Source organism: Antrostomus carolinensis, unplaced genomic scaffold, assembly GCF_000700745.2.
Source record: "Antrostomus carolinensis isolate BGI_N321 unplaced genomic scaffold, ASM70074v2 scaffold2826, whole genome shotgun sequence".
In the NCBI taxonomy this organism is placed as follows: Eukaryota; Metazoa; Chordata; class Aves; order Caprimulgiformes; family Caprimulgidae; genus Antrostomus; species Antrostomus carolinensis.
The window spans coordinates 1-16,841 of NW_010322294.1; the positions used below are offsets into that span (position 1 = coordinate 1).

A 16,841-nucleotide genomic window follows, 5' to 3' on the forward strand; every position below is an offset into this window, starting at 1 on the left:
GGGGAGCTCAGTGAGGCCTTGTCACCAACATCCAGCGCTGTTCCCGATAGATTGCAGAGAAAAGGCCTGAGCGACGTCGCGGCCAGCAGGGCCTGGGGATGGTCCCTGCCGGGTGTTGGCAGGGTGTGAACGGGGGAGACCGCTGCGAGCCTCTGTGTTCTGTAGTGCTGGGAAAATCCTCTCCTTCCTTTCTGTTCAGCCTCCTTGGTTGTTCGTATGTCTTGATACTCGGCTATAGCAGAATTACTGCTCATCAGAAACTACAAACACTGGAAACTTTGGGCGAGGTGTGGTGTTCTTGATGGTATTGGTGAAAGCACAACACTGTACCAGGACATCTGTCCACAATAATAAATTTGATTGAAGTGTCTGCCCATAAACAAGCAAATGTAGATGTGGGTTTGTTTATAATTATATTTTAATTACCATGGAGATGTTTTAACTCTTTGAGAAGCACCATTTGTTTTGACATTGGGTACCCTTGCATCCTTTTCTCTTTGATGCTTGCAAAAGGATGCTTTACACTTAGTAATGGCAAATAAGTAAGCAGGCATTACCTCATAGAGATTTAAATATGCTTTTAATTCTTAGGACTCTTTTTTACCATATACTGTCCATATATGTATATAGCTGACTTTATTGGATTGTAGTAAGTGTATAGTGACTTTACTGGGGTGAAGTGCTGTATGTAAGACAGTAGAACATAGAGTATTTCAGTGCAGTGTGGTGCGAATGTGTACTAACATGTTGCATGGGAATTAGGGTAAGCTTTATTTTAAAACATCTTACAGTTTTCTATTTGTCTAACAAAGCTATATAGAAAAGAAAAAAACATCAATAGGCTTCTTGCTCTTGGGGCATATTTTGGAAGTAAAATATTGGTGATAAATCATTAATTCAGTAGCTTAACATAATTAATTTTGCTATTTTGAGTAGAAATTGCCATGTTGAGAGAGACATCTTAGCTGTCGGGGATGGAAATCAACTTGGTAGTGCAAGGAAGGAACCTCTCTAGCTTGTCTGTCCTCCTGAGAGAATGTGGAAACAATTTAAAAAGCTGTTACTGATAGGGACAGAGGACCCTAGCCATTGCTGCTCTGTAAATGCTCTATTGTGTCATCTTTGAACCCTTTTATGAGCTGTAATTTATCATTTTTTGTTGTCTCAGCCCATAAATTGAAACCCTAACTCTGAATTTTAATTGCTTTGCTTTGGAATAAGCACTTTTGCAAGTTTGGGGATTTTTTTTTAACCTGTAAACTGCTGCTGATATATATCAGGAGTATGTATAAATATAGATAGCTGTATATATATTAAAAATAGAGCAGGTAAGAATACCTGCTGTTGCGAAACTCACCATGGCAAAACTTGTTATCATTTTCAGATGGTGCAGACCATGATTCCAAAGTCTTTGAGAGCCATGAAGTTCTACTTCACCACCGTGTATCAAGAAATATGGGTTGGTGTAGCAATAACAGCTTATGCCTATTACAAAATTTCATATGGTGGTAAGTTGTACGTCACAGTCTTCGTTAGCTGTTACTTCATCAGTAAGGTTTGTAGATGAGAATGTCCTTAACAGTCAGAAATCAGTCATTGACAATATCTGGGAGATAAGAAATCAGCTCTCTTACTTATGGCCAGGTCTTTGCTGTAAAAATGTAGAAGTTTTAACGTGCTCAGTGCAGAAGGTTACACCAGGAAAAATACTCAAATAACTGTGCCTGCGTTATGAAGATCAGGTAATGTGGGAGCTGGTTTTAAAAACACACATCTAACTTGCAATGTGTAGCCAGAGGCTTCTTCTGTAGAGTTGTCCTGAAGGAGATAATACTGTTCTGAACTAGAACTTACTTTGATCAGAAGTTTTTTAAGAATCCTTATGTTTTTGAGTTTTTGCTCAAGGTCTGCAAAAAATGACAGTTTTTAAAAGGTTTTCCCATGTGAACTCGTGAAAGTTAAAGCACTTAGTTTATTTTGGTGTGAAGCACCTCAGAATGTGAGGTGCATCAGTGAACATTAGAATGTGTGTTACTTGCTGATATTGGATCGCTTTCTCAGAGGAAGAAACAGAACATCCAATGTAAAAAGAATGAATTTGAGTGGCGAGGACCCTCAGAGCAGGAGGGTACAACAGAGATGGTGTCTCAAAGGTCCTGTTCTTCAATTTAGGCTATGCTGAAAAAATTCTAAGTCAAGCCCTTTACTAGCTGTCATGAACAATGAAATGTTATAAACTGTAGACAGACCTGATGGGGAAAGGAGCCCCTCAGTGTGGGAACAGCTGAGTGGTGTTACCTCTACATTTCTCTAGCTTTGTCCAAGTAACTTGTAGCTTGTCCCAAACTGTTCCACTACACTTACAAGCTCGAGTAAATACAAGTAGTTTAACAGCCAGGGAGAAAAAAAAAACATTTAACATTTGCTTTAACTTATTTAATTTCAAGGAGAATTCAAAATTGCCAGACTGTTTCATGTTTGTGTTCATGCCATGCTGATTTTGTTTTCATTTATGATTTAGACAATAGATGTGGTGGTGTCAGGTTTTGAAGGCAAAAACCTTGATATGTGGCAATTGTATGCTAAACAGTATTTTTTAAAGTGAAAATAGCTTGTAATAACCGTTGCCCTTCCTGCAGTTCAGGGAACAGTTTTGCAAATAATACATCTATTTATAGAAGAGTATGTTGTAGAATAACTTAGATTAGAAGGGGCCTCTTAAGATCACCTGGTCCAAACCACTGCTTCAAGTAGTGAGATCAAAGTTAGATCAGGTTGCTCATGGCCTTATTCATAATTCATATTATTATTTTCAAGGGTGGAGATTGCACAACTTCTTAGGCCTGCCTTCTTTACGAAGAATTTTTTCCATCTAGTTTTGACTGATCACTGTGAATCAGTATTTTAGGAGAAAAATTACCATGGGAATGTAAAATAAACTATTTTACTTATAAAAGAAAATTTTAAAGAAAACTGTATTCTTATCACTTCAGTTTACATCTGAGTTTACACTTCAGTTTATATCTGTGCGTATATATATCCATGTGCTCTGTAGAACAGTACCATTCTGTAAGCATTTCTTTTGAATTACAGAGGAGTCTTAATGGCTAGAATTCCTAAATGCATGGAGTCTTGGTTAATTAAAAACAAACAACTTTTCAAAAATCAATATAACGTTTGCTGACATGTACCATGGAAAGGACATTGTACACTTTTAAACTCTTGTTCAAGGTAAATTAGCAAATCATAAGTAGTATAATCTAATTGAAGTTTATCTGCAAAAAATAAATAGGGAATATTTTTTTAAACTGTCATTGTTCAGCTTGTTTTTTATTTTTTTTTCCAGGCAAAAAAGCCGTGGCAGATAGTAAGTATTAAATATCTTATATGCTGTTGTGTTTTTTAAATGAGTGCAGTAAAAATTAGCTCAACATATTTTACATAAGTTTTGAGGTTTAAGTTATGGATTTAGAAAATGTTTAAAGACTACTTCAAAATACATATTTTTTTATTGTATTGGTGGTTTTATAACCTAGAAACATCTGTGAATCTGCACAGATGCTACTTCTCTCTTAAATTATCCTTAGGTTTTAGGAGTAGAATGGAAGTTGTACGCCTTGAATGGAGGGGAGGAATTATTTTAAATAACAGTAACAACCATTCCATTGAATTATTTATATCAGCACAATATCAAGAGTAGCTGCTATTTTAGCTGTCAAGATACTAAGAAGACTAAACTTCTGGTTTGAATTTGTATTTTTATATGTTTTATAAAGTCGGGTTTTGATATTTTTGTACAGTTTATTGTAGCATCACATTGGAATTTAATTTTTCATGAGCTGCTATATCACAGTTAACTTTCTGCACCATGAGAGATAGCCTGTTTGCTCCCACTTGAATTTGTATATGCAAACATTTACATTTTAAAATATGTAATTAGTGAAAATGCTGCCCAGTAGACTTAAGGATAATAGCATAAATAAACTTTTAATTTAGAAAGAACCATACCAAAACTGAATAAGAATGGATGTTTGCCCAGAATAGTGCTTTAAAATTTGCAGAAGAGGATTTTTAGCATTGGGTGAGTTTGTGTATGTAGTTTGAGGGTTTGTTTTATTTGACAGGGCAGCTGAATCTTCCAGCTCTTGTGCTCAGATGTACAGTTATCTGTTCTAGGTTCTGAACTACATTCCTGAATTGATTTGCTCTCCTGTTTGAACAGTCTGAATCGTGTCTTTGTTTCAGAGTCCTCTGGTGCTGGCCATCATTAAAGACCTCTTCTCTTCTTGGAGTATGAATTTGGTGGTCTATCATCTTTACTGTAAATGAAGCAAGTTACAACCATAGGGAAGTTAATTCTAAAACTGCACCTGCTGTAATCAGAGAAAGAAAAAATCCATTGAGCAACAAGGAATTAAACATGTTGGACAAAGTATGCTGGAGTGTATTGTTAACCTCATTTTTAGAATAAGCATTTTTTGTTTTCTACAGTTCTTCTAAGTTCCATGTTAAACTTTTTCAATACTACTTTGAAAAAGACCCAATTTCTATAACTGAACTTCTGAACAGAATTAGCCAACATTTCTTACACATGGCATTAAGCTTTTTTTTTTCCCCCCATATGATATCTTTTTTTGCTAGAACTTTTGAAATACTCCATTTACATTTAAAATGGCATTTAATAGTATGCCAGGTGTGAGGACTTAATTCTCAGCTTTTTGGCAACTTGTGGTGCAATAATTAAAGAGTACAAAAAATTATTTTAAAACCTTACTTTTTTTAGAGTTCTTAGTTCTGCAAGGTTTAAAAGCAAAAGCTATATTGTTATTAAAACACCATGCAAAATGTTTACAGAGGTTTTTTAAAAGTACATTATTGGCAACTATCTTTTTTTGTCCTTCATATTCAGTAGAGCTAAGGAATTATTCTGAAAAGCTCTTCCTTTAGTCACAAATTTTGCAAGGGAGTAAGTAATAACGTGCCCATGTTGTATGAGAAAATTGATGTTACGTGGGCCCTCATCTGCCATTTCAGCTTATGAAAATCTCAGAATTAATGAATAATGAAATCACACACTGTGGCAGCAGTTAATATGAGAATAAACAAACATTTAACTTGACTTCCTTTTCCTTATTTAGAAGTAATATTTGTATTACTAGCATGGGTCATTAGTGGTTTTTGCAGACAGCTGTTAAAACAACTTTGTAACTAGCATTATATTTTGAAGACTCTAGGAGCCTGTACTATTTGACAAAAATCAGTTCTCAGAAGTGTACGTACTGAATTATGTACCAAGGAGACATGGCGTATGAAACCAAACTTGGACTTCATGTCATGTTTTGTTTAAATTTAGCCTAATCTGCTTTTGAGAAGATTAAGAGGCTTAAGTCCTTTAATGACTTAATGCTTACGTACATCTTTTTAACTACTTCACTGAAACATCTTAAACCTTTCAGCTTGATTAAAGTTTTGCTTTTCAATCTCTCTGACTGCAGTATCTGGCCATAACTTAAATATTTTGTATTTGAATACTCAGGATCTTGGTGACCTTACCTGCTGATGGTAAACATTTCAAACACTGGGTTACCTTCAGTTTCTTCAAAATACATGTTTCTGCTTAAGCTCAGTAGCTGTACTTACTATGAGTAGAGCAAAATTACTGGTCCTATTTCTCTGAAAGCATTTTTTTAAAAGAGGCAGGTATAGCATTACTCAATTTGAAAAGAAAAGGTGACATCTATTTTTCATGCATTCTTGATGTTTCTTCCACCTTCCAGTTCTCCTTGTTGGTGCACCTTCCCTTGATATGTTTTAGCTGGTTCTTTCATCACTTCTATATGGGTTTTTCAGTGTTTCTTTACCACAGAAGAGGGAATGAGAAATAGAAAGAACTCACTATTTGTTTTGGTTTTTTTTTTACATAAAACTAAAAGCATCCAGAAGAAGGGAACAGAGAATAAAAACTGGAAGAAAAAGGAACTTCAAATGAACAGATATTAGGCCAGTGGTGATTACAGGGTGGGTCAGAATTGTGGTATAGTTAATAAGTGGTTCAGATTGAAACCAGGTGAGGAGCTATATGTTCATTTGTAATGCAAATTTATGATCACTAAGTTATAGTTCCTAAGATACTACACATACTTCAAATGACCTGCTTTAGCAATTTTCAATTACAGAGCTGAGAAAAACAAGCTAGGGAAAAAACATTAATCACTGCAGGATTTGCTTCACCGTAGCTAGAACATAGCGCCCTGGGACTGAGCTACATCAGCATGCTGTCTGATCTTCTAGACATTAATTGAAGAGCAAGAGGAGCTTCTGCTAACCTGCCCTTGGAGCAGTTAACTGCACTTTTAGGTAAACTTAAACTACTTCAACTCTTCTAAGCTTCTTGGTATCCAACTTGCTTGATTTTCTAGTAGTGAAAGAAAGTACAGATGAGCAGCAATGTCTGGGTTATGACAACTACAATTTCTACTGAAATAGTTCTTCTATTAGTGCATCTCTGTCAGAAATTTCTGTGAAGGTTGCAGAATATTCCTTCCTGTTTGTGATTCTTAGCACACAAATCTCTGCAAAAGGTAAGAGAAGTAAATGTGGTGTTTATGTGTAAATAGATTTATTTTTTTTTACTTGAGTAGATACAGAAGGAGGAAATTAACTTTCAGTCTGTGGCTTGACTCAAAAGCAGAAAACACACCCATGATGTGTGACACCTCTAGTACTATCTATATACTTTCTGCTCCTCTGCTGAAGCATACCAGGTAGTATAAGAGACAATAGAGGAAAGTTTAGCTAAGGCATTGTAAGTGCCATTTCTTATTTACAGTGAGGTGTGGAAGAAGTAATCAGTTTTCTTTGCAGCACTAGCATCTGGAATGTAGCCGTAGGTGGAGAAGCATTGCAAAGGGAGTACCCTTGAAGTGAATACTCTTATTTTAGAATACGTTGTCTTTTTTTTGTTCTAATTTAGCTAAGGTGATTTTTAAAGCTAACTTAAAAAGGTTCTGTTCCAGGTAAATGTCTGTGTAGACAAACCTCAGCTTCCGAACAAAGCCATTTGCTATGCAAATAACTACTTAAGATCAGGACTTTAATCCATGGAGGTAATACTCATCATGATTCACAGTTAAACACTGGTGGGGGGGAAATGCTTACTGATCATTGACGGATCATGCTGTTTCCATTTAGCTGCTGCTTCTATATATTGCTGACATTTCTAAAACGAGAGGATTACATTTAAACTTTGTATAGTAAAATAGTTCAGCAACTGCATTTTTCACTTGCTGCCTGTGATAAGGCATCAGCAATGATAAAAACTGACTATTTACTACCTTTGCCAGGATAGTGGAACAACAAACTCCTATAGGGGTTGAAAAGACTCATCCAATTACTACAGTAGCATCTTGACCAAGTTTTGATATGATGCTGGTAATTTTATTTTATTATAATTTTTTTCAATAAATATAGAACATGAAAGCTCAGCAGTAGGGAGCTCTATTAATAATGCCAGTGCTAATGCAAGATGTGGTCTTTTACAGTACCTTTGTACTTGCCCCTCTACACTGGCTCTTATGGCCAGGCTTTCTCATTGTGGAGCTCTTGAGATTTCTAGAACACTTTCAGGTGTTGTCCTACAACTGGGAATCTTGAGTATCCCCTGCATGCTAATGAAGTATTATGGAATACTCTAGGGGAGCAGCAAAATACAGTCAGAGACAAGGAAACATTAGTCACAGGACCCAACCTACTTAACCTCTTTAATGGCTAACTTGGAAAAAAACCCAAATGTGTATTCATGTTAACTGGGAGGATGAGTAAAGTTGCAGGAAATGATTTAAAGTAACTAAAACAGCTGAACTAGTCAGTCTCCTATTTATCTGAATCATGATAGCAAACCATTGTTGGTATTGCAAATACAGCCTGATAGAGAGCTGGTATGTATATGTGTATTGTATTTTCAGTCCCCAAGGAAGGAAAACTTATCAGGTGCTTGTTTGACACAGGTGATCATGTGTGACATCACCACCAGATGGCTGAAATGAAACTAGCTGAGGAAATCAACATGTGAAATCTCTATTGTTTCATTTACGGAAATCTGTACAGCTACTAGGAAGGAAACAGTAGTAAGATGGAGATTCCCTGAGGCATTAAATGTGTTGGTTAACAATTTGGTAAATGGAGGAACAAGAAGTGACAAAATAGTGCTTGAACAGCAAGCTCTTCATACTATTAATCCATGAGCTTTAGCAACTAACATTTAGCAGCTCATACTGTTTTTACTTTAAGAATATAAAGCCATGTGACTCTGATTTTGTAACTTATTAAGAACTCTGTAACAAGAAATTCCTGTAGTCTAGTCTGCTCCTGCAGGCGAACTACTTGGAAACAGTTACTCTCCCCTAACTCAAAATGAATTGACCACCACAAGGATGGATTATTTGGAAGTTTTAATTAAATTCTGCTCAGGATACCATAATTTCTTTGGTTGTGGTTTAACAGTATGAGTACTCTGGCAGCCACACCAGCTTGTGGAGTGTAGTTGTGCCGATGAAATTATTTGTGAATGGGATCAGGCAATTTTTCATAATTTTAAGGTTTTTCCCCTCTAAAATAACAAAACAAAGCCTCGGGGTTTTTTTCTGGTTTAATTTGGATCCATGTCCTGATCCCGTTTACAGCAAAGCTGCTTTATAACTTGCACTATAGCACAACAACATTAATTTTTTTGGCAGAAAAGAGGCACAAGAATCAGAATTTCTATCTTCCCATTCACTCACACAGCTTTCCTAAGTCATGGTGTGCCTTACAATAATTTAATGCAGGTTTCCTCCTCATACCCAGCTACACACATGATCAAAGTACTGTCTCTGCCATAAGAACCGTCATCACTGTCAACACTCACCGGAATAAAAAGAATGCAGAACTCCACCCTGTATACTAATCAGGAATGTCAGCTTGTGCTTCAGCAAAAAGGCAGAACCTCGCTTCCTACATGACAGCACATCGCTTTCTCAAGTTTGTAGTATCACTTAATTAATTAGGACAAACAAACAAGTATGGGACAGGGAAAACAATTGTACCACAATATCCTAATGCTCAATACTTGCAGGAAGAATACTTCTAGTAATAAAGGATAAATTTGGTAGTAGTTCTTCAAATCAAATTATATTATTGGTTGTCATCAAATGAAAATGCACTTTTAATTATTATGACCCTCAAAAACCTAAAGTAACTTTTTTAATTGACAAGACCTTTCATTGTTTTATATCCATATCATCGCAGTAACTTCAGCTATCTGCTGGAACAGACAGCAGAGATTTCTTCAGAGCTAATGAAGTGTGTGTGCTAGGAAACGATAACAGGGATTCTGTGGGTGGTAGAACTAACTATACTGAATGAATCCCATCTGTGATGACTACTTCTGCCTACACAGATTTTTCCTGCAGTATCAGTTGTAGTCTTCATTTCTTGTTTTAACCTGTTGTGTTTAGCATGCTTTTGATAATATTAAGAATTGCTGCAATTAGGGGGGAATTCTTGAGGTATGAAGTAGAAACTGTTGTGAGATATTTCATATGGAATGCTGTATAAACAAGCAAAATGGCAACAACTAAATGGAATACAACCAGAGTTGTTATGGGAGGAAAAAAAGAGGGATTAATAAAATGGATTAGAATGTGAACAGGCATTTGATACAGGACCAGGAATACAGGGAAGGATACTGGTTTTGGGGGTCTAACTAAAAGCATTTCCACTTCCATAGTTAACTCCACTATTTATCTTGAAGGATATATAGAGAGCAGTCTCAAGCTATACTTTTTTGCAGCACTGTTATTGACTCTTTAGTCTTGATGCTTCGGGTATACATTTTAATTTAGTGTACTTGTACAGAAAAATAACCTTGTTTAAACTCTTACACCTCACATTACAGTTTTCTCCTTTTACTCCTTATGTTGTATTCCACATACTATATCACATACAGCTTGAAAAGAAAATTCTTTTGGTCCTAGTTAGGACCTCATTTCTTTAAAATAATTAGCAAAAATTTAAATTATGCATTTGTTTCAGTAACCCAAGAATTGGAGTCATACCAGTTTTGACAAAGGATCTGACTCTTGTTTCAGTAAACACCAAGACATAAATACTTTTCAGCATACTTTCATTTAGTTAATTCTTTTGGAGTAAAGCAACTAGAAAAGGAATCTTGCCAAAAATATTTTTGCTTTGCTTTCAAATTATGTATTCTTATTAATGCTAACTATCACACCTCTTTTAAATTAAGGCTAGTGATTTAAACATGTGCTCAGGCCTGTCTAGAAGGACAGAAACAGAAGGCAAGAAAAAAAATTGTGTAGAACTTTCACATAGCAATTGGAAGAAAAAGAGAAAGATTCAAGTTACTTTACTTTCTGCTGTAGCTTGTCCTTTTATAGACTAGGAATACTGGTTTTGCATTTGAGACATAAGTAATAGACAGACCTTTAAAATAGCATCTAGCCATCCCCAAGCAAGTAGGTTACTATTGTGTGTACTTCTCCGTGATGAACATACTCCTTTCCAGTCTGGAGGTTCAGCTGCATATTGTATCTTCTTTGAATAAATCAACCTAAAATAGATTCTAAACACATACTGGTGATACATTTTCTACTGTTACTGTTTCTAGGGCTTTTCACAGAATCATTTTCAATAGGGTTCTATCAATGCCCTATATAATTAATCTCACTTTACTGGTTGACATTCTTCTGCTTATGCAGCTAAGAATTGCAGTAAACCTTATCATATGATCACAACAGTAAAAATAATTATTCAGAAATATGTTTCTGGAAGATTAAAAACTGAGGCACTTAGAGGCAAAATCAACTTGTCTCATTAATGTTCCCAGGATTAGAACATCATTACTTTACCTGGAAAAGCAGTATTTATACAAACAGAAAGGATGAACCTTAAGCATTAGTAAGGCACAAAACCAGTATTTTTGTTTATAACATCAAAAAAACATCATTGCAAATATCTTAGATTATATCTGCTGGTCAGATTATCTGAGTGCAGCTGCTCTTCTATAAAAATGTACTATTAAAAAAATGTCTGTGACAGAAAAACTCAGATTCACAGTAGAACACAGGCATACTCTTACAATTTTTAGTAATCAAAAAAGCCCAAAAAGTGATCAGTTAAGGTTGTGTTTTTTAATATATATATGTGAGATATATATACACATTTATATAGTGCAGAGATGTTTTCCATAGAGGTGTATCTTAAATCATAACCATACCCTATTTCACAACTGTAATGGTGTTTAAATAAAACAGATTCAATACTCCGTATTGTATTTTTGGAGGAAACTTACCTTGTGTATTCTTAGCTGTAAAACTTGTGATGAGTACACACACACAAAAAGGTAAAGAATGTTATTTCCAGTAGCATAGTCTTAATAATGTAGTTGCTTAAATGCTAACCATAAACAGATCACTATTCTTAAAAACCCCACATTTAATTTGTCTTATAATTTCTTTCTCCTACTATATGTGAATATTCTTCTGCTCAGACATGTTTTGCTCTCCAAGGACCTTTGACATCACCTTGTCTCAGTAATTGCTGGAAAACACCTTCCGGTATCAGAATAATGCAGAGGACTTTGCTAATCTCCCCTTCCAAGCTGCAGTCCTTCAGGTTCACCCATTACCAGGTAGAACAGCAGGGAGCATAAGCTCCATTACATTACACCCTCTGCATGACTTTTCTTATTAGATGTACTTACCTTAAGTAAGCTAACCCAGAAAAACATGTAATAGCAGAAGATACACATTTCAAATTAGGAATTACTGGGTTTGAATACGGGAATACAAATTTAACATGAAAACAAACCTGCAACCAGGAGTAAACATAAGAAAGCAGATTGTTTTCAATTAGAGTAAATAAAGTAGTTTCCCATCTTGAAGAAGGAAGCGGTGGTTAATAGAAAAGTTGAAGATTACCTGCCCACCATTTTTGCCGCATGGGCTAAAATTAACCATATATCACAGAATTCTGCATTAGGCCTTTAGCTGAAAGGAAAAACTTGAGAGTCATTCATACAGAAATTGTCAAAGTCACTTGAGTATTTGACTCACTGAATCATGGCTGAGATACCCGAGAACAATTTTAGACTTACAGAAACAAATGAAATGGCTGGACTCAATCTTAAAACACGACCCATCCTTTTTCCTCTCAAAGTTCAGCGAAGTGATACACCCAAAACAAAGTGGCATATGAAAAAAAAGAGTAAAGAGTGAGGGATTGACTTACTGCTTTATCCCCTCACTAATTAATGTTTCAACTAATAACCCATCATCTAGCTAGTCAACAGATACTTCTATTCATGATGGGCATATTGAAAATTTAAGAAGAAAGTTTTTGTAAAGAAACATCTTGAGAGCCCAAGTGGTTACAAGCCTAAAGGTACAAGCAGAGAGAACGTCTCCCAGGATACTTAAGTTTTCGTTTTCTCCACACCTTTATACTTAGTTAATTGTTTCATCATTATAAATTACAGGGGAGCAGAACAAGATTTTCTGTCTGTAAAAACAAGGGCATGTAATCTGTTTTACAGAGCTGTACCTTCTGTAGCTACAACATAAAAATTTACAGTAACTATTAGAATTTTAAAACAGCATATAGCAACACATTCACAATGAGGCCACAGCATTCACCACTAAGTAAACTCTTGCATCATGTGTACTGGATTAAGCATACAATTTATGTTATTGTTTAAAGAAATTACATCTCTAATCCACCAAATGCAGGGCTGAAACACATGATGTATCAGACACTCGAATCCCCAGGAAGCACACGCAGCTACACTATGCTATAGACAGATCATATGGCTTCACTCCTGCTTTAATTATTATACTCATTTTCAGAATGATGCACTGAGTGGATTGTGCTATGGAAACTTTACAACATTAGTCATCTAGTCTGGCATACATTACTTTAGAATATTACAAGGTAGTGATGAAAAAGTATCTTTCTCCTGTTCACGTGTCTCAAATACTGTATACAAAACAGACATCAAAGTGTTTCCTTTAGATTATTATTTATAGTTTATCTCTGAACAGGTTTGGTGGGGTTTAAAATGCATTGGCTGTATATGAATTCAAACATGGCAGCATATGACTATTGTTCAGTATGAATTCCTTATTGTTTCAGCCTTAGGAAGTCAGCTTGATTCTGGAATGAGAAATTAGGTAATGCCACACTAGCAAATTAAAATACCTTTCCTTTAAATATACACACTTACTTTACACAGTATTTCACTAAAGATTTTAGGCTACCTGCTGTGAAGCTCTCCTTAAAATACTTAGTCTTTTTCTTTGTATCATGTGTTTCATAGCACTGCACCTGCACGGTAACAGCCTGGCGAGTCAGAAGTGCTTCCGTGACTCAACTTCTAAAATTGCTTACCTACTTATGGCCAGTTCCTCCTGCGTTACAGCAAATGCAAAGTGTAGTTTTTGAAAGGCAAGTTGTGTTCTGTAATAAAGTAATCCACTCATTCATTTAGAAAGGATACATTAATTTTTTGTAATACACACACAAAAAACCCCAACACTCCTGCCCATACTCACTTTTTAGAGATTTCATTCTGGCAGTTGTGAGGAAACCCTTCCTAACTGTAGCCATCCAAAAGTCTGCTCTCTAATCTCAGCTAGTCATCCAGGCTCCATCTTTAATCAATAGAGAGATAGGCACCTTCAAAGACCAAAAGATTTAGATAGTGGGATGCGTATCTGAGCATGGAATGAATTGCCTGCAGAATTGCCTCTCTCCCTTCCATCCCCATCCCAATTTATCTATAGTAGGAGCCCAGATGACTGATTTGAGACTATGCACCTAAGTTATAGATGACTAAAGTTGGATAAGATGGATCCCACCCTAAATGTTTGACCTCTGAGACTTTTTCTGGCTATAAATAGAAATGCCTGTTATTTAAAATAATACCACATGAAAAGTAAAAATGTTAAATGAATTAAAAATAAACACTTATTTTCCTGCAGCACTTCCAAAGCCTGAAAACATTTTCCTATGCTCCAGAAAAGCATCCTAAGAAGTTAATGCAAAACTGAAAAAAACTTGGATTTGAGAGGACAGGAAAGCTCATTTTCCTCCTTTTGTCTGTGCATAAAAAAAGTAGGAGACATTCAGACCTGGTAGTTTTAAGAAGTTTAAAAAACACCTACATTTTAAAATATCACTAGAAGATACTTAAAAAATAAAGTAGGAATTGTAACTTCATCAGGAGGGCTCCTGAAAATATCATGAGTCTCCCACGTGTATCTTTGGGAATCTCTGCTTGTCCTAAGAATAACCTTGGGCATGATCAAGTAAGAGGCCTGCTAATTTATTAACTGCAGTTAATATCCCTTTTTTCAATAAATCTAGGTTAAATACAAAACATACTTTGATAATTTTTCTCTACGTACCCATAAATTTCAAGTATTTTAGCAAAACTCTAAAATGATAGTTTATACATTTCAAACAAATTTCAGTTTCTAACTAAACATGAGCTCAGCACAAATCTCAAAAAGTAACCATACCATCACGAATAGACAGTAATTCTTAAATTGTTTTATGTTCTAAGTTGAATACATGTCTGTTAAACTATAGTGGCTTCAATTTGTAAAGTTAAATAGTATCACTCTGGGGTTTTTTAAGAACCAAGAGGAGCATAAAAGGTATTTGCATAACGTATTTCAATACTTAAACCAACAAATAAGCTCAAACCCTTTCCTTTAGAAAAAGGCCAAGAAAATCAGAGCATCTCTCACAAAGGCAATGTATATGGAAGCAAACGCTTTGGGTTCTCTATCTGTGGCTTTATCTGCTTGCAGAACCATATTCTCTTACCTTATCTTCTTAGGCATTCCCCAAATCACGAGGGCTTTCACACAGTCTCACTTATCTAAGACAGGCAATTAACTTGTAGATATCACTGGCCCCTTTGGCCAACCAACCTAATTGCTACGAAGCCGGACTAGTCATTTGGTATGGAAATGCATGGGCAATGGGGAAAAACATTCTACACTGTTACAAGTGACTGTTTTCCTGCTCACAGTAAACAACATTTGTAGATATTATAAGTTTGAATTAGAACATTTTATAATGGCTGCTCTGTGCCTCGACTGGTAAAAGAGTGGTTCCCAAAAAGATTCTGTGGGAGAGAACATGTTAATTAATTTACCACACTGCAGATAGAGTTTTAAGTCTATGCTTTGTAAAGATTGGTTTAATTTTTTTTTTCTTTCTTTCCATATTTCTATGGGAAAATGGAGATTGGAAGGGATGAGGCAAGTGTTTTTTTCAAGGGAAGGAGAAATAGGAGTAGGAACAGACTTGCATATAAAGTACGTACTCTACCTTTTGAAGACATTTCCTTAGTCCACAGTATCCAGTCTGTCTGGTTGCTGCATTGGCTGAGCCTGCATCTGCCAAAAGCAACGCAAGGTCGACAAACTTTTATACTAGAGGCCATTATTCCACTGGAGGCATTGCAGGGAGGAGTGCCTTCCTTCCCAGCAGCAATTGTCTGCACCATCTTCTCCCACTTTTCATTTTGTCAGCATTCCTCCCTTTGCAATGGAAAAATAATAGTGGGGTAATCTTTATAGTATTTTAGCTTTTATTATCAATCACTGAAAACAGGAAGAAGTCTGCTATAAATTATACCTGCAAAGAAGCTATAGACCATCATTTAAGAATCGTTGGCAAAAAACCTAACCTGATTAATGACAAAGACAGCAATTTTTAAAGAACAAGCATGACAAAAAGTGCACAATTCCCTTGTTACAATTAGAATTTTAACACAAATAGTAAGAAGACCAGTACCTTTCTATGCACTGCTATTCTCTTGTTCACTAAAGTGCGGTATGAATTTGATTAGGATAAACTCCCCACACCTTTTTTTTTTTTTCCTTGATATACATAACTATGAGCATGTTTTATAGACTGTTTAATTTCAGCTCGGCCTAATAGCGGGGTTAATACTATTATTCCAAGTAGATCTTGGAGTTCTCAGTTGGGTCAGAAGTATTACGTATTTCCAAAGCTGTGTATGTGTGAGGTAGAATCACAGTTTACAAGTAAATGGATATGAAAATAGTGTTATTGTCAGTGAGTAGCACTCCAACTAGTACTTGCAAAATAGTTTTAAACTGACAAAGTATTATCTTGTGATGCTAGTAAGTTTTTCCTGTAGTACCAATTTATCGTAAGACCCATCACAAAACTGACACCAGAGCCTGCAAATACACTGACAAGGATATGCAATGAAATCTTAGGCATGTATATATTAGTTTAAGATAATTTACACAATTATCTGGTATAAAATCTTACATTAATAGGTTACATTTAACATACAAGCTTGTATTTGAGATTAATATGCCGTTATCACTTACCCTCAAAGACTTACACAAACAATGTCTAAGCTCCTCTCAAAAACTTCCCAGGTTACAATTTTTTATCACTCCTGGCTGAGATCTGTCAGGGTGTTCTACAAATACAGTAACAGAGACTGGAAACCAGCCATTTGCAGAAACAGTTGAAGCATGGGGTAGGTCCATGTGTGTTGTAAATTAGGATGCAAGACTCACAGCAATATGAAATTTGTCTACATTGCGTGTGTTGCAGTACTAACATATGGCGATGTTTTGACTTATAGTTGAGCTTGACTCCTTCCAAGCTGTTAACTTTCATCTTGCTGTGGGAGCTCTACAGAGTGAGACACCAAAGACGAAGAAACTAAACCTTCGTTTCAGACATGAGACCCAACCTCTCAGGAGGCTGATGTCAGGGTCTTGGGCAGA

General features: G+C 35.8%; 1 protein-coding gene across 1 annotated transcript; it reads left to right on the forward strand.

Annotated features, from left to right (window-relative positions):
- The first annotated feature begins 1,384 nt into the window (after positions 1-1,384).
- Positions 1,385-4,271, forward strand: ATP5MJ (ATP synthase membrane subunit j). The gene is made up of 3 exons (XM_010170172.1): positions 1,385-1,508; positions 3,347-3,367; positions 4,246-4,271. The coding sequence occupies exons 1-3, from the start codon at positions 1,385-1,387 to the stop codon at positions 4,269-4,271; spliced, it is 171 nt and encodes a 56-aa protein (XP_010168474.1).
- Positions 4,272-16,841: the final 12,570 nt, after the last annotated feature.